This window comes from Umbelopsis ramanniana (genome assembly GCF_025399195.1).
Source record: "Umbelopsis ramanniana AG unplaced genomic scaffold K450scaffold_10, whole genome shotgun sequence".
Taxonomy (NCBI): Eukaryota; Fungi; Mucoromycota; class Umbelopsidomycetes; order Umbelopsidales; family Umbelopsidaceae; genus Umbelopsis; species Umbelopsis ramanniana.
In genome coordinates this window covers 14789-41259 of record NW_026252096.1, presented here as the reverse complement: position 1 = coordinate 41259, position 26471 = coordinate 14789, and the positions used below count along the sequence as shown (strand labels likewise).

At 42.4% G+C, this 26471-nt stretch overlaps 12 protein-coding genes across 12 annotated transcripts; 6 read left to right on the top strand and 6 right to left on the bottom strand.

Annotated features, from left to right (window-relative positions):
* Positions 1–127: 127 nt before the first annotated feature.
* On the top strand, positions 128–576 carry K450DRAFT_206266 (uncharacterized protein). Its single transcript, XM_051584744.1, has one exon. The coding sequence runs from the start codon at positions 154–156 to the stop codon at positions 358–360; it is 207 nt and encodes a 68-aa protein (XP_051447218.1). The 5' UTR covers positions 128–153; the 3' UTR covers positions 361–576.
* A 654-nt stretch (positions 577–1230) lies between these two features.
* On the bottom strand, positions 1231–3519 carry K450DRAFT_171107 (uncharacterized protein; the record flags this gene model as incomplete). The annotated part of the gene is made up of 12 exons (XM_051584135.1): positions 1231–1331; positions 1400–1504; positions 1586–1606; positions 1678–1821; positions 1884–2081; positions 2246–2279; positions 2347–2602; positions 2674–2736; positions 2812–2850; positions 2916–3210; positions 3276–3358; positions 3434–3519. 12 exons carry the CDS (start codon positions 3517–3519, stop codon positions 1231–1233), a joined length of 1425 nt encoding a protein of 474 aa, XP_051447217.1.
* An 894-nt stretch (positions 3520–4413) lies between these two features.
* On the bottom strand, positions 4414–6699 carry K450DRAFT_297940 (uncharacterized protein; the record flags this gene model as incomplete). Its single annotated transcript, XM_051593677.1, has 12 exons — positions 4414–4686; positions 4756–4779; positions 4866–4967; positions 5011–5175; positions 5235–5377; positions 5454–5602; positions 5671–5849; positions 5917–6013; positions 6078–6173; positions 6231–6372; positions 6434–6477; positions 6536–6699. 12 exons carry the CDS (start codon positions 6697–6699, stop codon positions 4495–4497), a joined length of 1497 nt encoding a protein of 498 aa, XP_051447216.1. The 3' UTR covers positions 4414–4494.
* Positions 6700–7014: 315 nt separating this feature from the next.
* K450DRAFT_227917 (uncharacterized protein) lies at positions 7015–7999 on the top strand. The gene is made up of 6 exons (XM_051586825.1): positions 7015–7094; positions 7164–7244; positions 7308–7334; positions 7437–7480; positions 7549–7628; positions 7691–7999. The coding sequence occupies exons 1-6, from the start codon at positions 7031–7033 to the stop codon at positions 7827–7829; spliced, it is 435 nt and encodes a 144-aa protein (XP_051447215.1). The 5' UTR covers positions 7015–7030; the 3' UTR covers positions 7830–7999.
* Positions 8000–8166: 167 nt separating this feature from the next.
* On the bottom strand, positions 8167–9102 carry K450DRAFT_227915 (uncharacterized protein). Its single transcript, XM_051586824.1, has 4 exons — positions 9023–9102; positions 8592–8950; positions 8469–8514; positions 8167–8407 (listed from the first exon to the last, which is right to left on the bottom strand). Exons 1-4 carry the CDS (start codon positions 9093–9095, stop codon positions 8277–8279), a joined length of 609 nt encoding a protein of 202 aa, XP_051447214.1. The 5' UTR covers positions 9096–9102; the 3' UTR covers positions 8167–8276.
* Positions 9103–9184: 82 nt separating this feature from the next.
* On the bottom strand, positions 9185–11921 carry K450DRAFT_227910 (uncharacterized protein). Its single transcript, XM_051586823.1, has 4 exons — positions 11438–11921; positions 9850–11368; positions 9554–9772; positions 9185–9479 (listed from the first exon to the last, which is right to left on the bottom strand). Exons 1-4 carry the CDS (start codon positions 11881–11883, stop codon positions 9366–9368), a joined length of 2298 nt encoding a protein of 765 aa, XP_051447213.1. The 5' UTR covers positions 11884–11921; the 3' UTR covers positions 9185–9365.
* Positions 11922–12145: 224 nt separating this feature from the next.
* K450DRAFT_227905 (uncharacterized protein) lies at positions 12146–14676 on the top strand. Its single transcript, XM_051586822.1, has 5 exons — positions 12146–12370; positions 12452–12543; positions 12618–12663; positions 12726–13047; positions 13123–14676. The coding sequence occupies exons 1-5, from the start codon at positions 12316–12318 to the stop codon at positions 14606–14608; spliced, it is 2001 nt and encodes a 666-aa protein (XP_051447212.1). The 5' UTR covers positions 12146–12315; the 3' UTR covers positions 14609–14676.
* A 107-nt stretch (positions 14677–14783) lies between these two features.
* K450DRAFT_227899 (uncharacterized protein) lies at positions 14784–17145 on the top strand. The gene is made up of 8 exons (XM_051586821.1): positions 14784–15163; positions 15240–15253; positions 15331–15722; positions 15793–15892; positions 15964–16004; positions 16066–16501; positions 16565–16736; positions 16803–17145. The coding sequence occupies exons 1-8, from the start codon at positions 14820–14822 to the stop codon at positions 16918–16920; spliced, it is 1617 nt and encodes a 538-aa protein (XP_051447211.1). The 5' UTR covers positions 14784–14819; the 3' UTR covers positions 16921–17145.
* Position 17146: 1 nt separating this feature from the next.
* Positions 17147–18509, bottom strand: K450DRAFT_227897 (uncharacterized protein). Its single transcript, XM_051586820.1, has 7 exons — positions 18287–18509; positions 18180–18225; positions 18038–18109; positions 17705–17971; positions 17561–17643; positions 17415–17497; positions 17147–17348 (listed from the first exon to the last, which is right to left on the bottom strand). The coding sequence occupies exons 1-7, from the start codon at positions 18304–18306 to the stop codon at positions 17164–17166; spliced, it is 756 nt and encodes a 251-aa protein (XP_051447210.1). The 5' UTR covers positions 18307–18509; the 3' UTR covers positions 17147–17163.
* Positions 18287–20337, top strand: K450DRAFT_227893 (uncharacterized protein). Its single transcript, XM_051586819.1, has 2 exons — positions 18287–19946; positions 20009–20337. The coding sequence occupies exons 1-2, from the start codon at positions 18609–18611 to the stop codon at positions 20012–20014; spliced, it is 1344 nt and encodes a 447-aa protein (XP_051447209.1). The 5' UTR covers positions 18287–18608; the 3' UTR covers positions 20015–20337.
* Positions 20338–21364: 1027 nt separating this feature from the next.
* K450DRAFT_227890 (uncharacterized protein) lies at positions 21365–24824 on the top strand. Its single transcript, XM_051586818.1, has 9 exons — positions 21365–21517; positions 21589–22135; positions 22204–22411; positions 22483–22738; positions 22815–23031; positions 23097–23174; positions 23239–23614; positions 23685–23976; positions 24049–24824. The coding sequence occupies exons 2-9, from the start codon at positions 21702–21704 to the stop codon at positions 24729–24731; spliced, it is 2544 nt and encodes an 847-aa protein (XP_051447208.1). The 5' UTR covers positions 21365–21517; positions 21589–21701; the 3' UTR covers positions 24732–24824.
* Position 24825: 1 nt separating this feature from the next.
* On the bottom strand, positions 24826–26263 carry K450DRAFT_227886 (uncharacterized protein). The gene is made up of 6 exons (XM_051586817.1): positions 26079–26263; positions 25802–26009; positions 25606–25741; positions 25405–25541; positions 25179–25339; positions 24826–25096 (listed from the first exon to the last, which is right to left on the bottom strand). Exons 2-6 carry the CDS (start codon positions 25841–25843, stop codon positions 24898–24900), a joined length of 675 nt encoding a protein of 224 aa, XP_051447207.1. The 5' UTR covers positions 25844–26009; positions 26079–26263; the 3' UTR covers positions 24826–24897.
* Positions 26264–26471: the final 208 nt, after the last annotated feature.

The following is a 26471-nucleotide window of genomic DNA, read 5'->3' as shown; positions in this document are numbered from 1 at the left end:
TACTTTTGCTACGGTGCCTTGCCACTTTTTCCGTTCTGGCTATGGTATTTTTCTAAAATTTAAAGGTCACGTTTTTTTTTCCTGAACCAAGGTACTTTCAATTCTGAAAAAACCCGACAAGCGGCAAATAACTTTTCCTTTCGATTTGTCACCATGTCCCAACCGTCAATCACAACCACTTCAACCCACTCTGGCGAATTACCTATTGGCGCTGATGGAAAGCCCTTAAAGCCATGCTGCGCTTGCCCTGAAACAAAGAAGGTTCGAGACCGCTGTATCTTCGACAAAGGCGAGGAGAATTGCAAGGAATACATTGACAACCACCTCAAATGCATGAGAGATCTTGGTTTCAAGATTTAAAAAAACTCTCTAGCCTAAGGACTATTTTCCAACACCTTCAATTAGTGTACAATATCATATCCAGCAATCAAAAGTGTATAATCTTCCCTCAAGCCCATTTTTAGAGTCTCTAAAAGCTCTATTCTTACGTTTTCGCTAAAGCAATGATAATGAAATAGATATCGAAAGGGATTTTTAAATCCTTCTTTCAAAAGTAAAATAAAGATAGAGTATCCTAAAGATGACATGTTGGACATTGAGTTCTTGTGAACCAACACCGTTGTTTAATCATTTCGACAAAGCAGCAATTCTTGCATCATTGTGACTTCCTCTCGTCACATTGTTGTCCCTTGAAAAATATTTTTGATGATACGGTGAATATTGGAGAATTGGATAGTTGAGCACCGCTTTTACTTTAATGATTGAAAGCTTTGATTCAGTGGAATTTAGAAGTTGAAAATATCGCGCTCGATACCTGTTGGTGCTTTGCACATCACTGGCCCGATAGTGTTGTACATTTTCTGACTTTTCGCCTTTCAGTGTCTCTTGACCGATTGATATCAAAACTTGATCTCTTTCAAGTGAATTCTGCTTGTTGAATTTTTTTAATTCAGAAAAGGAATATATTCCTGGCTATTTATTTATTTTTTCTTCATTATTGAACATTTATGGTGTGCGTAAAGAAATAAAATTAAGGAATATAAAGCTAGTTGATAGCTTCAAGCTTGGGCTTAGGGTCAGACTCAGAATCAGACTCAGGCTCATCTTGTACCTGTGCTTGCTTTTCTGTGTGTAGTCCAAATTCTCCATTTTCAACTTGGCGAACAACATCAGCGCCAGCGCCGCCAAAGAGAACCTCCATCTAAACGTGTAGCAAATTAGTTTCTTTGTTCAATCTTTTTTATCATTCATGGTAGAAAGGCGTACCTGTTCGAGTGAAAGACCGCGAGTCTCTGGGTAGAAGAAGTACAAGATGATGACACAAGCAAAGTCTGGAAAAAGAATCATTTTGTCAGAACCGGTCTCAAAATTGTATAGATATTATTTCAACTTCACTTACTGGTCAAGCAGAAGAAAATATAGGTCCAAAAGGTGATGCGCGACAACATAATAGGAGTGATCTCTCCAATGACGAAGTTCATAAGGTAATTGGCAGCAGTTGACACTATTAAGATAGAGATGATTAGTCAATGAATGCGATATATACAAAAATAAGAAAATACAGAAAAACTCTGTTGGTACTTACAACCAGTACCCTTAGCACGAGCTGAAGGAGAAATTTCACAAATGGTTATTTAAATTGCCACAATCACACTACAAATCTTGCAATAATCGTACCTCTGTTAGGGAAAATTTCTGCGGGATAAATCCATCCGCATGGTCCCCAAGAAGAGGAGAAGCAGATAGTGAAGAAGTACATCATGACAATGGCGAAGTATTGAGCTCCCAAATTATTAGGACCAGCGTCGGTGTGTGGGTAAGCTAAAATTGACTGATCTTAGCCTTTGATCTGTATGCGATAATTCAATATAAAATATACTTACCTCCCAATAGAGCTCCAGCAAGCAACATGGTAACACCCATGCCGGTTCCACCGACAAGGAGAGTCTTTACTCTTCCCCATCGATCGATGAACATGACAGCAGGAATAGTAGCGATTACAGAAACAACACCATTAAGCCCGGTGGCAAGCAATTGTGATGCGGTTCCGTCCAAACCGGCACCCTTGAAAATGAGTGGTGCTATTTGGAAGAAAATAAAGGGTTAGGAATTGTTATTGCAGCTCCAGATTTTGATTGAACAATACATACCATAGTAAAGTACTAAAGTGAATTATAGTTCACAGAAAGAAAATTAGTTCCATTATTTCGATTACTGAGTAACATTAATTCATTTCATGAATGACAAAAAAAATTACCAGCATTGATACCAGTCCATTGCTGAAAAAAAAAATATTCAATGAGAATTTGATACCTCGCAAAAGCGGCAGATTTGAATCAAGCTTACCTGCATCGACTGAATTCCGACAGCGAGCATGACACGTCTTCTGTTCTGCTTGCTAAAGAGATCGCGATAGGTGCGCACTGCGTTTTCTCGCTCGAACTTGACGTATGCTACAATTTCGTTGTACTCTTGCACAACATAAGGATCTTCAACGTCTCCTTCAGCATGAAGGCGGGCCAAAGTCTGGAGAGCTTCTTCATTTCTGTTTTTGTCACAGAGCCATCTTGGAGAGTAGGGCAAGAAGAACATTCCGAAGAATCTAAAAGATGGCGTTAGGATCTCCAGCGAGTGCTGGCGAAGATTTAAAAAATAACATAAAAATATACTTACAGAAGAACGGAAGGAAGAATCTGTAGCGCCAAAGGCAAACGCCATGATGCATCGCTTTGAATGCTGTAAAATAAAAAATAAAATACGTTAGATATGAACTGTAGATTTGTCACATAATTCTGCAGTCAACAATCTTACAAAGAGCAGCCATATCCAAGCCAAAAGGCGATCATAATACTATTGGAGAATACCAAGTTAGAATCAGAACAATTCAAACAAAGCGTACATTATAAGGTACGTACCCAGTTACAATACTTAATTGTTGGAGAGCAACGAATCTTCCACGCAAATGGGGAGGACTCAATTCACTTTGGTATACAGGAACGTTCATGCTATACATGCCAATACCGAGACCTTGTACAAATCTACCACCAAGAAGCATTTGGGTTGAAGTTGCACCAGCTTGCAATGCAGATCCGAGAGTGAAAACGATACTTGCAAGCTGAATACTGCGCTTACGACCAATGCGCTCAGAAACGGGGCCGGCAAAAAGTCCACCTACGAAAGCACCCAAGAGGTAAATACTGACAATAAAACCTACAATAAGCGTTAGCAACATATAAAATGAATCGACTGTTCTGATTGCTTGTATTCAATCTGACCTGTCATCACATCGTTTGGATTATTGAAGTAGGTTGTCCAGTAGGGCATCACAATAATGCCAGACATAACACCTTGGTCATATCTGTTAATGGACGAAAAAAGGTAAATTAGTGCTTTTTCAGCAACGAGCTCTCGTGGGTAATTTAAGCCAACATACCCGAAAAGGAATCCACCAATGCTCGCGAACGCCGCAACGCCATAAACTAGGATACCTGCTCTATGAGGTACGTGTTTACGTTCCATGATGAAGAAAAGAAACTTGTAAAACCTTTGCTTCGTCCTGAGAAGGCACTAAATATATGAATATTTGGTAGCTAAGTACGTAACCTTACTCCAGCTGCACTTCGGAACTTGAAATTGCCCCGTATGGCAGTTACCCCTATAGGCATATTCCCCGGAGTCCATCAATATGTCCCAGTTTTTTTTATACCGCAACGCCCACGAGGTTGATCCCACCTCATACCGCCTTCAAACGTGCCGGTGTGGACCAACAATTTTCCGCAGTCATTCAAAATACCATGATTTAATGAAGCTTGAAGAATAGGCGCTATGGTCGATCGGTTGCCATGAAAAAATTCGATATACCGATCCTACTCCCCACAAAAAATGGGTTACAAAGCGTCTACTGAGGCGAGCGGACTACCCACTTTGGGTCTCAGCGCATGATGCTTTCATTGAGGATACAACTTTTTCCGTGGCCTGGCCTGTTTAGCGAATGACTTAACTCTACGAAAGTGGGGGTGAAACATGGAAATGTGGCAACGCCCAACATGGTAAACATATGCCTCCCAACGGATTGCTCCGGGCTGAAGACAAAATGTTCAAGAACCCTTGGGAGTTGATTTGCATGTATAGTCTGTAAAGTGCTAGGTTATTTCAGTCCCTTTTCTCAGTGTTACATATCACCATGGGTAAGGGGTCTCTGGGATTACTCATTTACTCGGTGCTAACGTAATTTGTGCAGAAGAAGTACAGTCTTTAGAACTTTAATGTTCCTTTCAAGGTCAACAGCCTCTTTTTTCTGACCACCATCATTTTCCAGCCATCGGAGTGAAGGAGGTATAATAAGGTTTGGGAATCAGAGCAGACTCAGCCAGACATTTTGATGAATAAAGGTATAGATTTGAAATGTTTTAGGTTAAGTGATTGGTCCTGCAATTCTGCGCCCAACGAAAATGTGTACTCGAGCGATGAATCAGTAAGCGTTTTAGTATATGGTTAGATAATGTATTTGGGTCGATCGAAGTCCTTTGCATCCTCGTCTTCGTCGTAGACTTGATCGTCAGCAGAGTTGTTTGCTCGCTGTAGCAAAGTTCGTAGTGTTAATGCTGCTGCGCCGGCAATCAAGGTAAACGTGAAGCATATGAGATGGCCTTTAGCATAATCTGGAGCATCATCCTTGTGATATATCTAAGTGTGGAATATTAGTGTATGCATGGGAAATGCCAGCATATCTCACGCGGACAACTTGTAACAAACCTGGGTCCCTAGCATACTGAAGCTCTAAACCATTACCGAATTACAGGTTGGATATTCAAAAGTTAATATAGCTTTGTAGAATGATACAGCCATGTTGTTAGCTATCTCACCTGTCCTATCATGTTGGTTAAAGCCAATCCAGTTGCTCGTTTTGTGTGTCCATATTGATTATCTGCAGTCCATGCCATCAGCTTTTCAAACAGCATCAGTATCTCTATTGTGATATAAGCAAGCAAAGAAAACCTGTCTACTCACTATCGGCAGAGCTCCATATACACCCATGCCAGTCAAGACTATTCCTATGTATTTGCCCCAAATAGATGGAATAAATGCAAGGACATAACCGAACGCTGCAATGCCACTCAAGACAAAGATATGCAATCCACGCTGCATTGTTCTGTCGGCACTGCTTGATGCGATCTAAAAGAAACCCAGTCAGTGTATACGGAAAATTATGAAGAGGTATTCAAATGGCCTACCAGTATGGCTACGAAGGCTGCCAAGTAAGGTGGAATGGTCATAAGTTGTGATGTCATGGTTGAAAAGCCCATAGATTGGATGAACGTTGGCAAGAAAAATAGGAAACTTGTCAGCGGGACATGTAGACCAAGTGAAATCAGGGCTGGTAAATGGTTAGTTGCGCAAATAGTTAGGAAAGGCTGTAACTTGATATATCTTCACTAGGGACAAAACGCTACCTGTCATCCAGTTTTTGTAATCAACGATAGCGTCCTTGAATTGTTTAATATCAAACCCTTCGTCTCGACGACTTATATTCCCTTGCATTCGGTCAATAGCAAGAGCTTTCTCATCCTCAGTAAGCCATTTTGGACTTGCTGATGCTGGACTTTAAATTTGACTTGTCATTATGGCTATAGTGAACTGCTTGTCATCGAGCCGGATGGCAACACTTACTAGTCGGGGAGAATGAAGAAGCTAAGCAGACCCATTAAAATGGTAGGTACTCCTTCAATGATGAATAACCATTGCCATGATTTTAGACCAAGGGTGTGTTGTAAAGTTGTAAATGTAGCGTAAGCCACGAGACCACCCAAAGCTCCAGCGATTGTAGAAAACGAAAAATAAGCCGAGACCTATTACATTCTAAGCATGTTAGTACCCACAAAAGGCGATATGGTAGACATGTTGTATAGAGCTTACCCTTTTTGCCATCTCGTCGCGTTCGTACCAAAATGATAGATAGAGGGGAACTCCTGGGCCAATTCCAGCCTCAAAGACTCCCAAGAAAAATCGCAATCTGCATATTCAATCTTTAACATATATGCAAAGTTTTAGAAATCCAGATGAATCATCGTACTTACACAATCAAAGATGTGGCGTCCGTTGCTCCTGCAACAGACAATGAGAAGACTCCAAATATGACCATAGTACCCGCTAATATATAAGATGGTCTGAAACTGAGAAGTGTGAGTACACAGCTAAATATATCGACCAGAACGTGTACATTTACTTACCATTTCATCAATAGAGAAAATGGAAGCTGAAATAAAAGATAACCAAGATAAAACGTGGTGAGTGATATGTGATATTCAGCTTCGCTAAGATGTAAATCTTTGTCGAATGTTGTCAAGTGTGCATTTCCTATATTTCCTCGTGCTATAAGTGTTACATATTAGTGATGAGTCCGTTGAACAAGATCAATGAGGCAAAGGATTACCAAGATAAGCAAAGCAGTATAACGCAGATAAGCAGGGAATGATACTAGTTTAATGTGAGCAACAATCTAAACGCTACCGTCATGCTTCAATGCCTTGCTTACCGAATGTCCAATTTGCGAACCAAAGATTTAGCAGTAGCGTCCGATTGTATCTCATTGTTAACAACAGTCCCTGTTCTTGTAGAATAATCAGCTTCGACTTGTTTTGAGGAATTCTTCTTGTTGTTGGTCAAAATGACTCCAATTATCGATTTTTTGCCCTCCATTCTATTTTCAACGTATGCTTAATGAGTGAGAGAAAGAGAAATTCAGTCGAGGGTCAATTAAAAAGCAGGTATGAAAAAGTAAGAATGATGCGTTCCTTTTCCAGTGATGGTGACTTATAGAATGTAAACAGACGAAAATTTTGTATGCTATTGTATCTATAATATTCAGAAAGCGTGTACGGTAGCATTCTTTGTCTGCTCCGGCTAAAGGACATCCGAGTAGAAGGTGATTCAAAAAATTTCGGTTCCTGAATGGATAAGCTCGCGTGACTGATTAAAAAAAAATTAGAGTGAAATGGACGACCGTGAGTAACTGGACTGCTGATACAAGATGTCCACCATTAGAGCATTGACCACTGAGGAACAAGAGAAGCTTATCGATTTGAGCTTGGAAGGTAAATTGCTCTTGCAAACTGTTTACATTCGCTTTTTTTTCCACTTCTGATTTTGAGCCACATATCTAGCCCGCGATAACTCTTACTCCCCTTACTCTAAATTTCGGGTCGGTGCTGCCCTTTTGACTGAGGATGGCGTCTGGATCAAAGGTAACTGTTCCTGTTCAGACAAAGAACTCCAAATCCATATCTTTTGCTAACATTTGGATGTAGGTTGCAACGTAGAGAATGCTTCTTATGGTAAGTATTCCAATTTCAGCTGGAGGGACTTATCAGTGGAGAATGTTTGATCCTCCACAGTTCTTGTTCTGATAATTTTTCTCCCACATCTTTTCTTGTCAGGCGCTGCTATCTGTGCTGAGAGAACAGCATATGTGAAAGCATTGGTAAAGTATCTCAAGATCTATTTCGTCGCTACATTAAAACATTGACTTTAACCTTCCAAATTCATCAGAGCGAAGGTCACAGCAAGTTCATTGCCTTGGGCGTTTCTACCGATCAAGTAGTACCTGTTTCCCCCTGCGGTATATGTCGGTAAGAATGAGATTCATGATGCTATTAAATTATAAAGTTGATCCTGCTAATATGCGTTATAGCCAATTCATCTCAGAATTTGGTCCTAAAGATCTTCCCGTTTACATGATCACCCCCAACCGAGAATACAAGCTTGTTACATTGAACGATTTGTTGCCCCACTCTTTCAGCCGTGAAGAGGCTGGAAAGTTCTTACTTTAAGATATACCGGTTACATAACATAAGCTAGCCTCATATCCAAACACAACATACTTTGTAATTTGCCTTGCAAACATATGTTGCAACTTAGATTACAGTGCTGTAGCACTTGTCAGCATGATGAGAATAAAAAGTTTCAAAGCATGATCATGTTGATGCATAACAGGGAAATATTCTTCAGTTAACGAAGTCACTCTATCAAGTGGTCAAGACATTTCTACAATCTAGGACTGCTCTTGCGCGCAAACAGACCCATTAGAGGTACTCAATAACAAATACGACAGGCGCTGATACATTATATCACGGTCATGTAGTACACAATCCCTCCAATCTGCTCTGATTTTGACCTGCAATCCGTAATAATATCTTTATTTAAAGGTTCATCATATACATACATATTTTGTATTTTCAAATTTGCATTTTGCGTAGTAAATGCTTGTCATTCACATATTAAAATTTCATAGATGAGCTGGCTCCTCCACCAGTCGATAGATGTGTCACAAAGCGTGTGAGGAGTGCCGTCAAGATCTCTCGTCTTTGTGAGCCAGTGAGTCGCTCAAAGGCGGTATAAACAGAAACGCCTATTACACTGGGGTTAGTAACCTTCCATATAAACTGAAGAAAAGGACGGTCATATCTCACCCTTGCGGTCACGAACTCTGCCAAGATACCTTCCAGCAACACCACCCTTTGTAAATGAACAATTTGCTTCAATAAACTATCCTGAAATTCGTGGAATTCAAACATTTCATCATTGGGCCTTACCGCCACAGCGCCTCCAAAATTCGCCAAGATGAAACCAAGGACTGCTCCAGCACCTGCGCCAAGAATTTGCCATATCACGGTAGGGTGATCGACTTCCGCTCGCAAGAGTTCCTCAAAAACACCACCGAATACGTCGTGTGCATTCGTTCGCTCGTGATTTTCCATAAATGCTTCTTGCTCCGCTGATGCTCGGTGAGCTGAGCGGGCTTCGTCGTACTGTCTTCGACGGGTGCGGTCCACCAATACATGATACGCATCAGCCACTAGTTGAAAGCGCTCCGTAGCTGCTCTTCTTTGCTGTGAGGTGGCATTTTCAGGAAGTCGATCAGGGTGGGTTAGTAGCGCTTGCTTCTTATACGCTGTGAATGGAGAATTAGAGAAATCACGCTCATTGTAGGAAAAGATTGATGTGTGATCTTAAATATATATACCTTCACGAATATCTTCTGTTGTGGCAGACTCGGGTATCTCTAGAATCAAGTAGTAATTGGGAAAGTTGCTCATGTTTAATGTAAACGATAGAAGTGTGAAGCGACACGCTGAATGATCGTCAATGATGTAACTGTAACCATGTTTGGTGTTGCAGTCACATTGCCTGTGCTCACACCTGTTTTGGGTTCCTGATGACCATACTTCGTTTATTTTTCTGACTGGGCATCCAAAGTAAATGGTATTTTCATTGTTCTATTGGCTGAGACACTACGTATTTACAATGAGAATAAGTCTCCCAGCACCAATAAAACTCTCCAATCCACCATGGAGTAGAACTAAGCTCTACTGCTCTTGTTTATCCTTTCCTGATCTTCGCCTTCGCCTAAAGCCTGGGTGGGATTTGAGCAACTCCTTCTTGTAGTCTTCGAATCTCTTATAATATATTTGCTTCTCCTTCTAAGTAATTGAAGATGTTCGTCTTAACAAACTGCTGAAACAGATTGGAATATACATGCCAAGCTGTAACTTACCTCGGTGAGGGCTTTCCATCGTTCAGTGACTAGCCCGTTCATTTCGATCAGAGACAGTCCTGGGTGATCTTGATGAAGCTGAGGTCGCTGTTCTATATTGAACAAAACAAATGGATTCGGGATAGCCCTTAGTTCATTTTTGTCCCTTTGTTCACATGCCCGTAGCCCAAGCTCCTTTCTTCTCTCATTTGTTTCGTCAAAATATTTCTGCTTCTCCTCCTAAAAAAAAACGAACATTCGGTTATGACTACTTGTTGATATGATACCATATTACATTGTATCAATGCCGAACATACCGGTGTGATACTTTTCCAAGCTTCTGAAATCAAACGACTGATTTCGCCATTGGATTTTCCCTTGTGTTCTTCAGCAAGTTTTTTTCTCATATCCCTATTAAATAACAAGTAGGGATTGAAGCCATTCATGGGCTTCTTCGTCTTCACAGTTTTCTTATTTGGATTGGGCTTTCTGCCTCTCTTCTTTGGTGGTTCGTTGGGGTCTCTTGAAGTCTTTGGTACCTTGTTCGGATTAGGCTTTCGACCTCTTTTCTTTGGTGCTAGTTTTGTTTCGTCGATAGATCTCTGTTCAGACTCCACCTGCCCATCATCGTGTTGTACGCCTTCGCTGTCGGATGACATTGCATTTTCGTCGTCTTCTACGGGTTCTGTATCGGAGACCTTGTGCCAAACGGGCTGCTTGCGAATGCCGGACCCAATTGCTACCAAAGCAGTATCATCTTCCTCATCACTAAAGTAATAGCCGTATGCTTCATTTATCATCCTATCTTCATCTGACATCGTTGCATCCTGAGCAAATCTAGGAACAGCTCCTTCATCTTCTGCAGCGAGCGTGTCCTCGACTTGAACAATTGGCTTGACCGTTTTAATTTCCTTCATTGGCAATTTTCCATTGCGAACATTTGGAGCATCCTCTTCTTCATCACTGAACATGTATCCGTCTGATGCAGATTGGTTGTCTTCACGCCGTGGTATCTTTTGTGCTTTTGTAGGTTTGGGAGGTGCTGTTTGATTACTGGCAGGTTCAGATTGTCCGGTTGATGCCATCTCTGCACGTTGAGCAGCAGATTCTTGATTTTCATCGGCGACCAGTTCACTCGGCGAGCGCATTGACAATGAGGTGTTGTCATCAGACTGGACAACCGGGTTTTGACTTTGACGTTGGCGCTGCATGTTTTGTTCGCGCAATTGCTCCCGTCGTTGTTGAAGCAGTAACTGAGATTTTCTTGCTCGATGCGCTTCACGTCTGGCTTCAATTTCACGCCTTCGTAATTCCAATTCTAAAAGCTCTGATTGGTATATTTCATCCTCTTCATCGATAGGAAAATCTTCTCCTGGTGCTTGCGGTTTTGGTCGTTCGGAAGGCTCAGAATATTTGGTGGATGAAAACGGCATGGGTCTGCCAGAGTTTGGGTCCATATCTGGCGCTCGATTTGCAAATAACCTTTCATAATTTTCATAGAATTCAGTGTCTCGGTTAGGCTCATAATCAGGAGCAGTGTTCGAGGGATTGCCATATGGATTCATGGGATTTTCGTATGAAAGCTCGGGTGGAATGCGACGTGGTGCCTTTGAATAGTAAGATGAGTAAGGGTCGCGTCGATCATACATCCCGTGTGAGTAGCTTGGAGGTGGCATGTCAGACGAGTTATCTTTCAGCTTCCTACGTTTGGGAGCAGGAGCGATAGATTGCTTTGGAGGAAGCGGCATATTTGGTTCAAATGTTGTCCCTTCTTTGACCATTTTGGTCGTCGGCTTCCACATCCATCGATGTCCGCACGTACGGCTTTGGCACTCACTAAAATTGGGAACGCGTCAGGACAAAGTATTTCACTGACTTTGCAGCATGGTCACATATTACACTTACGCTTGTCCAGCGGTTCTTCCTCTGCTCCAAAATTGCACTTCTTCATTTCCACAGACAGGACACTCGAACGCAAAATCTGCTTCAGCTTTCAGTTGTTCCTGCCTTTCTTCTTGAGGTAGACCTCGGAATAAACCCATTCCGAACGCGGACGATCGCCGTCGTGATTCTGACTCATCGTCAGATCCTACCGGTTGCTCGCGTGTTTTATTTCGCTGCAAAAGCTGAAACAGTGCTGTTTGCGGTTGACTATACTGCTCGCTGGATAGTTCGCTAGCAGCGCGTGTCTGCTTTAATCCCGCTATTCTGTAGGAAGGCGATTGTGGAGATGAATCAAGTGAGTAGTTATCATCTGGCGATTTGCTGCGCGAGGCATTGTTATAATTTTGAAGGGGTTCAATTTGTGGTGAGCTTAAAGGTGAAGCCCAAGTCCGGCTCAGAGCTGTCATAAGTAAGCCCAGGTAGGATTTGAAAACTTATGGAAGCGATATGTACGAAATAATAATAATAAAAAACTCTCCAGCGCTGATTTTGCTTTTTACCCAAATTTGTAGACTCGTAATTGGCTGGCGGAGCAACCTGATCACACTGCAGCAAAATGTGTTTGCCTATATGACATCATTTTGGGACACTCGGCAAGCGAGTCGTTCTCTGGCCATTCTGTAGGCAGGAAAGTAGATCAAAAACACCATAATGTGAAGGATATGAGAGAGAGTATGTAAATTACTTGAAAGTGTATGTTTTGTTGCTCTGGTTATTCTGCTAAAGTCTTCTATCATTTTCTTTGTTCCTTGTGACACGTGATATCTTCTAATGTCTTTTTGATAGCTGCACGTTTCGCCACCAGTGTTTTCGCTCCTTGTCGATCTCCCCAACTCATAATGTTCCTCGAAACCACTTACTTGGAATCACCTTCAGTGTCTCCCGTTCTTCCTGGTAAGCATTTTTTAAACGAAGCTGAGGTATCCTAGTTTGAAAATTCAGTCATATGGGAGGACTAACTTGTTACGTTCAAAGTTGAAGAAGAGCTTCCGCCGGTACAGAAAGAGCAAAATATAGAGGAGCGATACCAAGATATACCTGTAAACCACCTCGTTTTTGTGATTCACGTAAGTATATGGGCTTTAACATTCAATCTTTCACGGCCGTGTGCTGTTAAACTAAGTCATTGTTCTTACCAAAGGGAATCGGTCAGCAAACAGAGCAATATGGCCATTTTTATGAACACAGTAAGTTTTTCGTCAGAAGGATTGGCTTGATAGCAACCCTTCTTAACAGTATTTTGTAATAGTGGAGGAATTACGAGAAACAACAAGACAAGTTCTCCAAGCCAAAGTGCCAGACCACAACGTTAGGATCGAATTGATCCCAATTGAATGGCACAAACATCTTCATGATCAAACGGATCCAGATATCAACAAAATTACTCTCAAGTCTATACCTACTATTCGACTGATTGAAAATGATTACTTGGCGGACGTTCTTTATTACTTTTCCAAAAGCCGCGGACAATACATTACTGATAATGTGACGAATTTGTTTAATACGTCATATCACAATTTCATGTCGAAATACCCTGATTTCAATGGAAAAATTGCGATTTATGGATACTCGTAAGTGATTTATTTACTGGAGAGGCTCTCTAAAGTATATCGTCTCTAATGATGACTTAATGTCTTGTGTCATAGGCTAGGAGGAATCATCACGTGGGACATTCTATCCCATCAGAGGACACCTGCCAACGATAAGGAAAGGGAAGATTATGCCAAGCTTGATATCGTATACCCCAAACTGGACTTCAAGCCGGACTATTTCTTTGCACTGGGATCCCCAGTTGGAGCCATTCTGGTATTTCGCAATCAAAACCCACTTCTTTATCGACCAGATGATTCCATTATTTTTGAAAACATTTTCCACCCATTCGACCCTCTGGCATACCGATTCGAACCATTACTGAGTGAGAAGTACACAGACGAAGCAGCTGTTCTGATTGAACGTAGCATTCCTATTGGTCCCAACTTCTCACTGCCATCTCTGCCCTCGTTTCCCGGATCCAGTCTATTATCCATGTTTTCTCGATTTTCGTTTTCTTCAACGGGCGAATCAGTTGACCCGGCGCAATCTACCAAGCAGCTCTTGGAAGCTTCCGACGAGGCGGTCACTCAAAATCATCAAACGACAGGTTACTGGAAATGGATCACTGAGTATTTTGGAGGTCAGCATTCACATGAAGATAGTAACAAGCAGTCGCGAGATGTCGATGGAAGCAACGGCGAAGTTAATGGAGAGGAGGAGGATAACAATGGCTCTTCCGCTCGCGCACATCATGGAGACTTGACCACTTTTGATGGATTTGAAGGAGGACCAAGAGTAATCGATTGCACCGACAACGACGAAGATGTCTTTGATGAAGAAGCGAGCACAAAATGGGCTGGTGGTGTTCTATCTGGAAAGTATGACTTTACCGGACCACTTAAACCAAGACGTATGGGTTCTCGTTTCAACAAAAATGGTATTCTCACGTCCGGCGTGGTTACGGCTGCCGTGATCCCAGAGAAAAACGATTATTTCTCAATTCCAAAGTCCTCCGAATCAACTCAGCATACTGTCGATGTACTTGGAAATGATGGAATGCGAGTGGATAGTCTAAGGTGGGCAAAGTCTGCTCACAAAAGCTCACAACATATTTTAAATCAGCTCTCTCAAGACTTTGACTCACCTTTATCTCCCACTGCTCAGCAAGAGTTCTTGTCCAACATGAGGAAGGGGCCTAACGTAACAATCAACGACGATACAAGCAGCGTTAAAAGCCATGACGGTGCCAAGAGTGAAATAAGTAGGAACAGCAACAATATCATGGACGATCTCAGTAAGGAACTTCACGAACCAGGTGCAAAGATTATGGAACCTCGCCAAAGTAGCGAGTCCATCACAAAAGATGCAACTGTTCCTCAAGAAGGCGACCACCACAAGCATTCGGAAGATGAATCTGAGGATTTGCCAAGAAGAATGGACTTTGTTCTCCAACCAGAAAGCTTTATGGATATGCTCACGAATGAGTATATAGTAGGTTTCCGAGCTCACTTCTCATATTGGACAAATAAGGATTTACAATGGCATATCTTAAGAAGATTGGAGATTTTGGATGAAGCTGAGGAGAAAGACAATGAATAGTGTAAATGTAGAAAAGATATCTTAGAAAATCAATAATCATACCCTTACCGAACAATCTTTGCCTGAGGAAGTGAAATGGTGGTTATACCAAAATGGGAGGGGGTCTGATCATGCCCCCTTGTGACTGCGTCCTGCTTGCGTTTTTCCCTGAACTCACTTTTGAATCCTTACTACTTTGTCTCTTAACTCACGGAGATACGCTGCATAGAGGATGATATTTCACGGAAAACTTCCCATACTTGCAGCGTCCCTGAGCTTGGTGACAATCGCTTATGCTGACGCTCATGCCGGTCTTTTCTACCAGGAACCGGCAGCTCCGGAGGAAATGAAAGCGTCAGTTCATATTGATTTTATAAACGTCACAAAGCTCGACCCTGCAAGTCTATACCAAAGCCAACACGAACAAGTTTTTGGATCAGATTCGAAGACTCTATCCACAAAAGACAAGCAGAACGCCGTGAAGGAAGCATTCGTTTTTGCGTGGGAAGGTTACAAAAAGTACAGTTGGGGCTATGACGAAAATCGCCCAGTGAGCAATAGCTACAGTAACCCAAGGTATTTTTTTCGCGCTAATGAGAGCAAGCTTTTAAGAGAGTGACTTGTAATGTTTTATATTTGTTCTATTCGTTAGAAATGGATGGGGAGGTAAGGATTATCTCTGCTACGACTCTCAAGGTCGATCAAAGATAAGGGGTTAAAGACGCTAAAACATAATATCTCAGCCACCATTGTAGACGCTTTAGATACACTCTATATAATGGGCTTGAGTGAAGATTTTGCCGAAGCTACCGACTTTGTAGCCAGCATTGATTGGGCTCATCCTCCGACCTCTTCTCACGTTCAACTTTTCGAAACAATTATCCGTTATGTTGGCGGTCTGCTCTCCGCATACGATCTTAGTTACAATCCCGTATTTGTCGACCGTGCTGTCGCACTGGCCGACAGGCTGCTACCAGCTTTCAACTCCTCAACTGGGATTCCTTACCAATATATCGACATCACTACAGGCACTCCCCTTACGGGCGGACCTTCGGTTCTGGCCGAAATTGGCACTGTTCAACTAGAGCTCTTTCGCCTTTCTGATATCACAGGGGACCAAAAGTATCGTGAAGCGGTAAGAGAATTAATTCTTCAAACTTGGATGATTGACGTAGTTGTTAATGAGCATGGTTCTTCGATGGTAGGGTCAAAAAGTCATTGATTTTTTTGATACACAAATCAAACCTGAGAAAAAAGGTTTATACCCAATGTTCATAGACCCAGAAACCGGCCGTTTTGAATCAAGTAAGCTTTTGAGTTCTATTCTGGTTTGGATTTCTAACCACACACTCAAAGTTTCGGAATCAATTTTGTAGCTGCCATTTCATGGGGAGGTATGGGAGATAGTTTTTACGAGGTTAGTAAGATGACTATTCAGGCAAACTGAGCAGCATGTCATATTCATATTTCCTCCTTAGTATCTAGCAAAATCTTATGTGTACTCTGGGTATCGCGACGATCAGAAGAGACGCATGTTCGTTGATACCGTTCGCAGTACTATAGAGCATATGATTGTAAGCCCCAAAGATCACCCTGATATTAAACTTCTGGCCGAACTGAATGGTGATAAGAAGAGACACGTAATGGACGAATTAGCATGCTTTGTACCCGGCACCTTTTTGTTAGCTGCTGATACCATCCCGGAGCTGCACGATATTGTTGGCATAGCTTCTGAGCTATTGGAAAGCTGTGTATTGGCCTGGACGAGCACCAAGACGGGTATTGCTCCTGAGATTTTCGGTTGGGTGGATCCTAAAACGGGCGAGTTCCCTGTTCCAAAATCTGACAGAACAATAGAATTGGCGGACAAATATGGTGTATTCCCGGTAGTTGACAGCTACATTTTGCGCCCAGGTAAGTATACTTCAGGGATCCTGATTCTCATGAGCAAAAAACGAATTATGCATTTGCTTGTAGAAACCTTGGAATCCATTTTCTACTTTTATCGCTACACAAAGGATGAAAAGTACAGAGACATGGGATGGAAGATCTTCGAGTCCATCCAACTGCACTGTCGCGCAAACTCTGGCTACACTGGTATACGTTACGTGGACTCCATATCCCCAGAATGGGACGATAGACAAGAAAGGTTGGTAATCGCACATTTAAAGATTATTGTATCCGTAGACGTTGCTAATCAATCTCGCACCCCTAGCTTCTTCTTTGCAGAAACTTTGAAATATTTGTATTTATTATTTGATGATTCCAATGTTCTCCCTCTAGATGAATGGGTGTTCAATACCGAAGCTCATCCACTTCGTATTCAAAAATAGCCTCTTCGAGATGAGCCGTAGTGTTCATACTACGTCGCTATCATTTCAAAAAATATATATGTACCATAGCGCTGTCTCTGAGTAAGCATAGTATGTGGCATAAGATATTAAAAATGCAGGAGTATGTATATGTTTTTAATCACTGTCCGAGCTTTGATCTCCCAAGAAGGTCAAATCCAGATCATTCTTCTTGGCTTCCTATAGATTGCTTTGTCATCCATATGCTGTGGCTATTGCTGTAGTTTAGATATCCCATAGACCTACCTCTACTTCTTCAGTAGTGTCTTCAACTGCGTCCACTGGTGGCACCACTGATCGGGTGGCGCGCTTTTCCGATGCCAAAATATTGTCTCGAGAGAGACTATCTATTTCTGCCTTCAATTCTCTCTCTGACCTGATCTTTTCGCATTTCTCAACAGTTGGGCGCCCTACACAGTGGTGTTGAGTAATTGAATGCTTCAAACCTTTTAAAATATTATGGGAGCTTTCAGTACCTTCAACGCCGAGGTCACGTAAAATTGACTGCAACTTTGCAATTTGGGAATTAGCCGTCTCGCAACCGGCCAATTCTTTAGACCTGTTATATACAGCGCATATTAGCTTGAGCAAAAAAACACATAATACAGACGAATGCCCTTACCATATCTTGCGTACACCACACTTGTTAATGTAGCTCTTCAATCGTTTTATGGTCTCCTCCGACTTAGACTCTCCATCAGTAGGCTGGGTGTGCAAAAGTGGTGAGAATCGAGACATAAATTGGATTCCGTGCTAAATTACCTACCTTTGCGGTCTTTTTTGTTGCAGTCTTTTTAGTTCTACTCTTCTTGGTAGGAGGAGCATCTTCATCTATGCTCTCATGATCTGTTTCGTTCGACTCCGATTCGCTATCGCTATGTACAATCTCGGACGACTTCTTGCCTTTAATTTTTCGTTTGGAACCGGCCTTTTCATCATCGTTAGAGGCGTTTGAGATAGTTTCGCTGGCTGGATGCTTAGCATTTTCCTTCTTGGTTGATTTCGGAGCCGCTGGCTCTTGCTCGTATATGTCCTGGAATTTGTCTGTCTCAGCAATGATGCCGACCAATTGCAAACACCTTTTTGTCAGCGAACATACCTGAGCCGTATTAATCAGCTCCTTCATCTTTTCTTTCCATGGTGATTGATCCAAAATCTTTTCTTCAAGGCTCTATGAAATTACCCATTAATTGTCACTTTCGAACCAGCCATAGAGCAAGCTGTTGGATCAATTGACTCACAAGTTTTTTTTCCAACTGCCTCTTCACTGTTTTGGGTGTCATCGTGCTGCAACGTTTGTTTAGCGAGATATGTTAAAGTGGACCAAAAGCTTGTTAGAAAGCATTACCTCAAATCACCATGGCGCATAATGCTAAAAGAAAGAAGAAAGTAATGCTTTATAAACAATTGTAGAGGTGATTCTCCATTGTGTGGTATGAATACCTGACGATTTCGTCGAGCGTTTTCTTTTGCTTTAGTTTGTTGGTTAATTCTTTTTGTGGCATGAAGTGGCGCGACGTGGTTTTGGAAACAATGGACCCAGCGCTCCCAAATTCAACGCGAGAAATTCTTTGAAATACCGCACGTAGAATTTTCAAGCTTGACCTTGTCCAAGGTTTGCCTTCGCATTTCTAGCAGATAAATTAGCTGGATGCCGAACCAAATCAGTCATGTCGGTGGAGCTACAAATAAAGCGTAAAAAGAGCCTCACTCTCAAGAAGAAGAACAAGGTCGCTAAAACTGTACTTTTCCACACATCTTATCCACATACCACGGACATTGTCGACAGCAATGACCAATCGCTCACATTATCCGGGGAAGCCACCGTCGGTTCACCAGAGGAACAAAGCAAATTCTTGATGGATCATAGTAATGATATAGTCTCTTCGAGTTCAGTGACGAATATCCAGCAAGAGAGCAATCCAGCCTTTGAAGAATCTAAATGTCCAATGTGCGATAAGAGCTTGGCCGGCACCACACGACTTCAGAAATTGGACCACGCTAACAAATGTTTGGACGTCGACGCCACTCCTATCCCGGATGCCGAAAAGCTGCATCTCCATACAAACACTGTAGCCGACCATCTTGATTTTCAAGCTTGTATTTTTTGTGGCAAGGACATGTTGACTTATAATTTTCAACGCCGAGAACAACATGCGAACCGGTGTCTTGACGAGATCGTTGCTGAGCAAAGTGTCATCGAACTGTCAAAAATAACTGCTGAGCGATACAATATTGACAATTCTTACGGAAATACAGCAATTCCAATGAAATACAATGTCGACATTTGTCCTTGCTGTCGTGAGGATTGGACTCACCGAACTCTCTCACTTCGAAGTAAAATGCTACATATGAAATCTTGCGCCAACGGGAAAGGCGTTAGCATCCAAGAACTCGGTAGAAGGCTACAGTGGACGAACTGGGGGTTATCTTCTCGGCAAACTCGCCAGAATCCGCTAGTGGAAGACAAACCCGCCGAACTCCCCCCACCAAATAGTATCAAGGATGCAAGTAAGACAAAGGAAGACCCTTTCGTACTTTGTACATCAGACGACGAAGATTTTCAGTCTCTATCAGTGGCTCCTACTAAACCTATAAGTACAACCCTCAAGAAAAACACCAAGCGTAAAAAGACGGAAAGCATGGATGAAGACTTAAGAATTGCCATAGCACTATCGAAATCCTTAATGAAAGCTGAGAAAAAATTGAAATCCAAAAAAGGACGTAGAATCACAGAAGAAGATAGAAACTCGTCATCTGTTTTGAGCATTGAAGAGTCAAAGTCAATGGTGATGAAAAACTTGGAGACTCTTCTTTGTACACCATGCATCAAGAAGCTAAAGCCTTCCCTATCGACCCCATCTCTCCCAGCCTCGAAGCTGGCATCGTTGAACAACAAGGTAGATGAACAGGAGCTAGAAAACGGAAGGCTACCGTTATGGATCTTAGCTTCCTCCATGGAAGCAAACCATCAGAAATATATTACCCCGCTGCTTGCAAATTTTTTGGTAAGGCACGGAGACACAATGAGTTGTATTGCGCAAATATATGCTAATGCATGCTTGAGCAGAAATAGCAATATCAGAAGTTGATATACCTTCTTAATCAATTGCTACATAACTCCGGTAGAGCTGACTCCTTGGCGGCGATGACAAGATGCAGAACATCATCGGCGATTTCATATGTATGCCTCCTTTACCGCCAAGCTTCCTCTGCTTTTAATCAGCGTCCATTGCTATTCTCTTGCGACTCAGCTCATCCAATGAAGCGGTACACATACCCCGTTCCTGTAAAATAGAATAAAATCCTAATGTTAGAGATACTCGAGATGCAGCAAGGTGCATTGGGTATACGCAAAATAAAGAAAAGGTAGTCTGAAGTTAAGCTTAGTCCTTCATATCCTTACAGAGCGTTGGTGTGATTTTGGCGGTTGAAATCAATGCAACCGCAGTTCACCAGCTGTGACAATTAATTTTGCTACGTCACCTGGCGAAGTATAATTTGGCACACGATGGCCCAGAAATTAAAGGAAGTACCTCTTGACTACGACAATTGACTTTCCAAAGCTTGAATGTCCACAGAAAGTAAAATGGTAAGTTTTCTGACTGAAGCTAACGGCAGTGTAGGCTATCGACCCTACCGTTGGATATAGTAGCTCATTTAAGCTTCCTGTCTTTTAAAGATCGTCGAGGAAAGTGCTACCACTGTTGCTCCTGAGGCACCTAAACCGCACCACCCGAGGAATCGTAAACCGAAACGCGAAAAACCCACCAGTCATAAAGAAAATAGTACACCCGATAAGATTCACGGTGAAATTATAAACGAAAGTGACACAGCCCCTACTGTTAATGTCAACAACTCAGATATAGTTGGTGACACGGTTCCAAAATCCAGCAAAGTTACAAAACCTCGCTCGAAGAAGAAACCCAAACAAGATAAACCTACAACGGACAAGCAGGGAGATTTGGAGAAGCCATTGGATTCAAAGGACCCTAAGCACGTAGATAAAATATCGCAGCCTGCATCGGATGTACCACGCGATTTCCAGCAACCCCATCAAACATCCACACCCAAGGCCAAGACTAAACATCACAAGAAAGAGCGCAAAACGGCTTCCACATCTGCAACCGAAACAAATACTATAGTTGATGAGGAGCATCAATCAGCAGGTGTTCCCAAAGAGAGCGCAGATGGTGTCGATCAAACCACCGTTTCCTTGAAAGCGCATGATAGCAAGACTTCTACCACCGTACCGCGTTTTCAAAATCACGCTGATAAACGAGATGTGAATGTCGTAGGCGAGTCTAAGATTGTGCGGGGATCAGAAGAGGATGCTAAAAAAGGATCGCGAACATCAAAGCCATCAACTCACACAAAGAAAAAGGGTGCAAGCCATGCCGCCAGGGAAACATCAGAAATAGAAGAGATTGACTACAAGGATTTGGATAAAAAGCCTATATCATCAAAGCACCACGCTGTGTTTAAAAAAGCTATACACCGTGAATTTGTACCCAAAGCAAAGCTTGACCCTAATCAAATTAGCAAAGCGAAGCAAAACAGTGACTCTAATGATTGGAGAGCAAGTAAGACATTAACTGTAAATACAACCATGTTGCACCGTTTAATTGAACACTTTTAATTTCCTTACAGCTGCTGCTCCGCCAAAACCAACCACTCCGACCGTACCTCCAAAAGATGGATCGAATGGCAAACACCACAGATCTGTCCACCCCGATGACTATAACCCTCGAAACCGGCGTGAAATGTTTCCTAAATTTATGCCGCATCGCGAAGTACTTCCATTACTAGAGTCGAAGGCACTTTATAAAGGCAGTCTTCGAATCAATCGACGAAACCGACAGGATGCTTATGTAACCTGCGACGATCTGGAATATGATATTTACATACACGGAGCAATCAATCGCAACCGAGCATTAGAAGGAGACATTGTTGCAGTACAACTTAAAGATGTTGAGGAAGTATGGGCCGTCAAGAAGGCGAAGGATGAGAAAGACGCTGACAAGAAGAAGGATCAGCCAAACCCATTTGCACCGAAAGATGAGCGTGAGATCGAAATCATCCCTAATGAAAATGAGAGTTGTACGAATGATGAGGACGATGAAGAAAGGAAAAAACCAAAATATTGCGGCATCGTGGTTGCCATCCTAGATCGATCCCAGGAACCTATGTTGACTGGGTATGTAAACTAAGTCCATTATTGGTCATCAGCGTTCACTGCTTTCTAAACGTTTTCATTTCCGAAAGCACGATATCATTGAATCGTCCGGGACAAGTAGAAAGTGCACCAAAGAAGAAGAAGAAGGATGACGAAGAAGAACGCCCACGCCCTAAACCTTCTATGTTTTGGATAAAGCCCACTGACAAGCGACTGCCGTTCGTGGCTATAGGTATACGACACGCTCCCAAAGGGTTTATCGACGATGACAGCACGTTTTCCAAAAAGTTGTTTGTGGTGTGTATAAAGTTTCATTTGAAAGGATGTTGTTATTTTATCATGAAACTGATGTCCACCTCGTCGTAAAGGCACGTATTACACAATGGCCGATCACAGAGAAGCACCCTTTTGGTGAACTAGTGCAGGAACTTGGCAACGTTGGAGACTTGGCAGCAGAAGCTAAGGCACTTCTTGCTGAGAATTGTATCAACGACCAAGACTTCCCCAACGCCGCATTGGGATGTCTTCCAGCCACGCCATGGCATATTCCAGCTGTGGAGTTCACCAAGCGTCGCGATCTGAGATTCCACAGAATCTTTAGTATCGATCCAGAGACCGCAAAAGGTACCGTACCGACTATTATGACCACTGCACGTTACTTACCACGCACATGCTAAATATACCATGGCATTTTCCCTAGATTTGGATGATGCCGTTCACGTCATAGATAAAGGAGATGGGCAATATGAAGTGGGCGTACATATTGCGGATGTTTCGTTCTTTATCAAGAGCAGAAGTGCATTGGACACCGAAGCTCGATCTCGTGGAACAAGTACATACTTGGTAGATCGTGTAATTCCTATGCTTCCTTCATTGCTTTGTGAACAACTCTGCAGTTTGAACCCTGGTGTGGAAAGGTATGTGCCTAATGAAATTGCCATTCTCTCGAAGCTTGCGCTCATTCCATATATTCTCATGTTAGACTCGCATTCTCAGTTATATGGCAAATGGATGAATTTGGCAACATCCAGGATACTTGGTTTGGACGTACTATTATCAGGTAATGCACAAGGCTACCATCATCATATATCCCTTTGATAGCTAATGTTTTCCCTGTTTGACAGATCATGTGGCAAGCTCGCGTATCAACATGCACAAGATGTAATCGAAGGCAGACCCTTATCGAGTAGTCTCAGAATTCACGGACATACGGCCGAAGAGGTTGAAAAGGATATTTTGAATCTATTCAGCATTTCGAAACATTTACGCAAGGCCAGATTTGACAATGGAGCTCTGAGTATGAACTCTGTCAAATTGTACTTTGATTTGGACGACGAAGGAAAGCCTATCGACTGCCATTTGTATGAGCAAAAAGATGCTAATAGACTTATAGAAGAATTCATGTTGTGCGCCAATATCAGCGTAGCCAAGAAAATAGCAAGCAAATATCCAGATGAAGCATTATTACGTCGACATGCTCCACCCATCGAACGCCGCCTGGTATGTTCGAGTACTGATATTGAAAGCTTTGGCTGGTCATGGAAAGGTCACTTATATGTATTTGTTGCAGGAGGAGTTTTTAATGCAAGCAGAGAACCTTGGATATGTTCTAGATGGCTCCAGTGCCGGTGCATTGCAAGCCTCTTTCAATGAGATTGAAAGTCAGGAAGTGAAGGAGACACTGCTCATTTTGGCCATCAAACCTATGCAACGTGCAAAATACTTCTGCACTGGCTTACTTGATATTTCAAAATATGTGCACTATGCCCTGAATGTACCCATGTATACCCATTTCACCTCCCCCATTCGACGTTATGCGGATGTCATTGTCCATCGACAACTGGAAGCAGCGCTCAACGATGGTAAGTATTCCTCGTTTTCTGTACGATGAGCGTATTTTTCGGATCAGTTGCTTACGAGACTCCCGGCATTAGTCGAGAAATTCCCATTGGATTCAAAGGAAATTGCCAGGATTGCACAGCAGTGTAATATCAAGAAGGATGGTGCAAAGAATGCCCAGGATGCCAGCATTCAACTTTATCTGGCAGAGTATATCCATCGTCAAACTCAGCTTCATGGGCCAATGTACTGCGAAGCTACTGTAGTCGCTGTCCTGGATTCTGCGTACGAGATCTTCGTACCTGAGTATGGAATAGAAAAGCGCCTTCATCTCGACAGAATGGCTCTTAAAAAGTCTACGTACGATCTCCCTAATCATACACTTATCCTGACATGGCAAACTGATGCTATCGAAATGAACGATACACAGCCAGAAAAGTCTGTATTACGCTTTGACGACGATGACTGTGGTGATGAGGATGATCTTGTGAAAGCCGTGGAGTCTAAGCTATCGATGGATGAAGACAAGACAACCTCAGAGACAACTTCAGAAATGACTACTGAAAGCGACACTGCTCTGCCTCAGGGTGGCCCCGTGGACTCTGCCAAACCAAATGACAAGAGGTCGACTGACAGTACAGCAGACAGCTCACCCTCATCAGATGGAATCCAAGTTATTAAAGTGTTCGAGAAGATCAAGGTACGACTTGACGTTGACATGAATAAGACGCCACCCATGGTCAATGTTCATTCTGTCAATCCCCATATCTTGATGTAATCTAGAAGCAATCTACCTTTGTAGTAGCATCCATGTCATACCATGAAACGCCATTTCTTTACAGCCAAATATAATCGCTAAATACTTCTAAATCAATGCTGTGCATTCCCTTTTTCGATTTTTAATTTTATTTTGCTGGTACCATGTATACATTATAATTGACTGCTCAAGCTTCTCCAAATGTGGATATAAAGGCAGGTGTAAGCCTTAAGTGATAGAATGAATCCTCTTTGTCCAGCAAACGCTCTTCCTCTATCACAAGATTACGACGATCAGCGCTTACTTGCCGTATTTCTTGCTTAACCTCAACTTTGGTAGGGAATTCTGATCGCAAGTCTTCGTACCGTAGTGAAACACGTATTAAGCTATTTACCACAAGAATCCATAAGCCGACTAGTTAGTAATAAGTTGAGTGACATTAAATGTGAAGTATAAGGGGTAACATACCCATTTCCAAGATTGGCGATGATAGAGACAATACTCTTGGCTGCGTCATCGCATGTTACTCTGATTGCTGGTGTATTCTCTAGATACTGCGTGATCTCCATTATTTGCTCTCTACGTGACACGAATGCTTGCACAAAATCTTCTAATACATGGAGTAGGCACTGTTTCAATTGGTTTAGTATGAAGACAGTAAAGTGTACGGCACGGGAAACTGTTCGGTACTCACATCCATATCGACGTTCAAAAACTTCTTTTCCAACTCGCGCAATGGGATAAAGTGTGGTATCGTGTGCTTGGCTATTCGCAGTTCAGCGTCTCGGGTCTCCTGATTAATGAGCAGGTAAAACGGCTCGCGGAATTTACCTGCATTACAGCGGCCGTTAAGTTTTTGGCTCATGATCCATGTTCGATACGTTGGGTCACTTACTTGCGTAATAGGTTTCCAATCTTATTCCTACATAACCATTTGACAAGCTAAATATCGTACGCCCCGTCATTCTCTGCAAAAGAATGGCGTCTGTCACGCAATGCCGATACGCCTTGTCTAATATACTTTGGATTAACTGAGATTTAATGTGAGTAACCAAGATTATTACGGTGGTAAGATACTTTTGCGCACTCACCTCCTTCTTCCGTGCGTTTTCATCTTTGCCATCGTCATCCATGGCATCTGGTAGGATGAATAGTGTCAGACAGGCTCTGCGGTATTCGTTTGATGTGCGAGAGACGTACCATCATCCAATTCAAAGGCTAACTCTGTGAGCGAGTTCATCATTTTTTCTTCAAGAATCTCTCGCTTGAGTCGATCCCTCGTCGCTCTCAGTTGTTCCACTATCACGGAACATTAGTTGGCTGGAATGAGAGACCTTCAATGCTTTCAAGTGTGACTCGGCGGCTTACATTCTTGTCTGTATCTGGACAGAGAATCGTCTTGCATTTTGGATGATTGACAATCAACGGAAGGTATGTAATTCTATTTACTACAGGTTTAGCAGTGAAGTGTGGGGACGACGATGCCAGGTTTTGCAGCGAAGGTGTGAATGGCCAATAAGGGAAAAACGAAAAATTTAGCTCAGTCGCGTCGCGTAAGACAAGCCGGCCACCATTTTTTCAGTAAGCGGAATTGACACGCGGTTACAGAGAGACCTGCAGAAAAATGTCTACCCATCATGTTTGGTAAAACAACTACAAAATCATCCTGTAGCAGCAATTTTGAGACAGTATTAGTCAACAATATGTTGAAACTTTTTGTTTAGAGTCGATGGAGAACAGGTTACATACAAAAAGTCTGAC

Excerpts from the sequence above, each read along its gene's own strand:
- K450DRAFT_206266 (XM_051584744.1), top strand. The coding sequence starts at position 154 with ATGTCCCAACCGTCAATCACAACCACTTCAACCCACTCTGGCGAATTA.
- K450DRAFT_227917 (XM_051586825.1), top strand. The coding sequence starts at position 7,031 with ATGTCCACCATTAGAGCATTGACCACTGAGGAACAAGAGAAGCTTATC. Across the intron at positions 7,335-7,436 it reads CGTAGAGAATGCTTCTTATG|GCGCTGCTATCTGTGCTGAG; the intron begins GTAAGTATTCCA and ends TTTTCTTGTCAG. Across the intron at positions 7,629-7,690 it reads TCCCCCTGCGGTATATGTCG|CCAATTCATCTCAGAATTTG; the intron begins GTAAGAATGAGA and ends TATGCGTTATAG.
- K450DRAFT_227915 (XM_051586824.1), bottom strand. The coding sequence starts at position 9,095 with ATGAGCAACTTTCCCAATTACTACTTGATTCTAGAGATACCCGAGTCT. Across the intron at positions 8,515-8,591 it reads ATTTTGGAGGCGCTGTGGCG|GGTGGTGTTGCTGGAAGGTA; the intron begins GTAAGGCCCAAT and ends TCATTTACAAAG. Across the intron at positions 8,408-8,468 it reads CAGAGTTCGTGACCGCAAGG|GCGTTTCTGTTTATACCGCC; the intron begins GTGAGATATGAC and ends CCAGTGTAATAG.
- K450DRAFT_227910 (XM_051586823.1), bottom strand. The coding sequence starts at position 11,883 with ATGACAGCTCTGAGCCGGACTTGGGCTTCACCTTTAAGCTCACCACAA. Across the intron at positions 9,773-9,849 it reads CTTGGAAAAGTATCACACCG|GAGGAGAAGCAGAAATATTT; the intron begins GTATGTTCGGCA and ends GTTTTTTTTTAG. Across the intron at positions 9,480-9,553 it reads GATGGAAAGCCCTCACCGAG|AAGGAGAAGCAAATATATTA; the intron begins GTAAGTTACAGC and ends TCAATTACTTAG.
- K450DRAFT_227905 (XM_051586822.1), top strand. The coding sequence starts at position 12,316 with ATGTTCCTCGAAACCACTTACTTGGAATCACCTTCAGTGTCTCCCGTT. Across the intron at positions 12,371-12,451 it reads AGTGTCTCCCGTTCTTCCTG|TTGAAGAAGAGCTTCCGCCG; the intron begins GTAAGCATTTTT and ends TTACGTTCAAAG. Across the intron at positions 13,048-13,122 it reads ATTGCGATTTATGGATACTC|GCTAGGAGGAATCATCACGT; the intron begins GTAAGTGATTTA and ends CTTGTGTCATAG.
- K450DRAFT_227899 (XM_051586821.1), top strand. The coding sequence starts at position 14,820 with ATGATATTTCACGGAAAACTTCCCATACTTGCAGCGTCCCTGAGCTTG. Across the intron at positions 15,723-15,792 it reads ACCAAAAGTATCGTGAAGCG|GGTCAAAAAGTCATTGATTT; the intron begins GTAAGAGAATTA and ends CTTCGATGGTAG. Across the intron at positions 16,502-16,564 it reads CAGCTACATTTTGCGCCCAG|AAACCTTGGAATCCATTTTC; the intron begins GTAAGTATACTT and ends ATTTGCTTGTAG.
- K450DRAFT_227897 (XM_051586820.1), bottom strand. The coding sequence starts at position 18,306 with ATGCGCCATGGTGATTTGAG. Across the intron at positions 18,226-18,286 it reads ATGCGCCATGGTGATTTGAG|CACGATGACACCCAAAACAG; the intron begins GTAATGCTTTCT and ends CAAACGTTGCAG. Across the intron at positions 17,498-17,560 it reads TGTGGTGTACGCAAGATATG|GTCTAAAGAATTGGCCGGTT; the intron begins GTAAGGGCATTC and ends TGTATATAACAG.
- K450DRAFT_227893 (XM_051586819.1), top strand. The coding sequence starts at position 18,609 with ATGTCGGTGGAGCTACAAATAAAGCGTAAAAAGAGCCTCACTCTCAAG.
- K450DRAFT_227890 (XM_051586818.1), top strand. The coding sequence starts at position 21,702 with ATGTTTCCTAAATTTATGCCGCATCGCGAAGTACTTCCATTACTAGAG. Across the intron at positions 22,136-22,203 it reads CAGGAACCTATGTTGACTGG|CACGATATCATTGAATCGTC; the intron begins GTATGTAAACTA and ends CATTTCCGAAAG. Across the intron at positions 23,175-23,238 it reads TTTGGACGTACTATTATCAG|ATCATGTGGCAAGCTCGCGT; the intron begins GTAATGCACAAG and ends CCTGTTTGACAG.
- K450DRAFT_227886 (XM_051586817.1), bottom strand. The coding sequence starts at position 25,843 with ATGGATGACGATGGCAAAGATGAAAACGCACGGAAGAAGGAG. Across the intron at positions 25,542-25,605 it reads ATTGGAAACCTATTACGCAA|GTAAATTCCGCGAGCCGTTT; the intron begins GTAAGTGACCCA and ends GCTGTAATGCAG. Across the intron at positions 25,340-25,404 it reads TTTTGAACGTCGATATGGAT|TGCCTACTCCATGTATTAGA; the intron begins GTGAGTACCGAA and ends CAATTGAAACAG.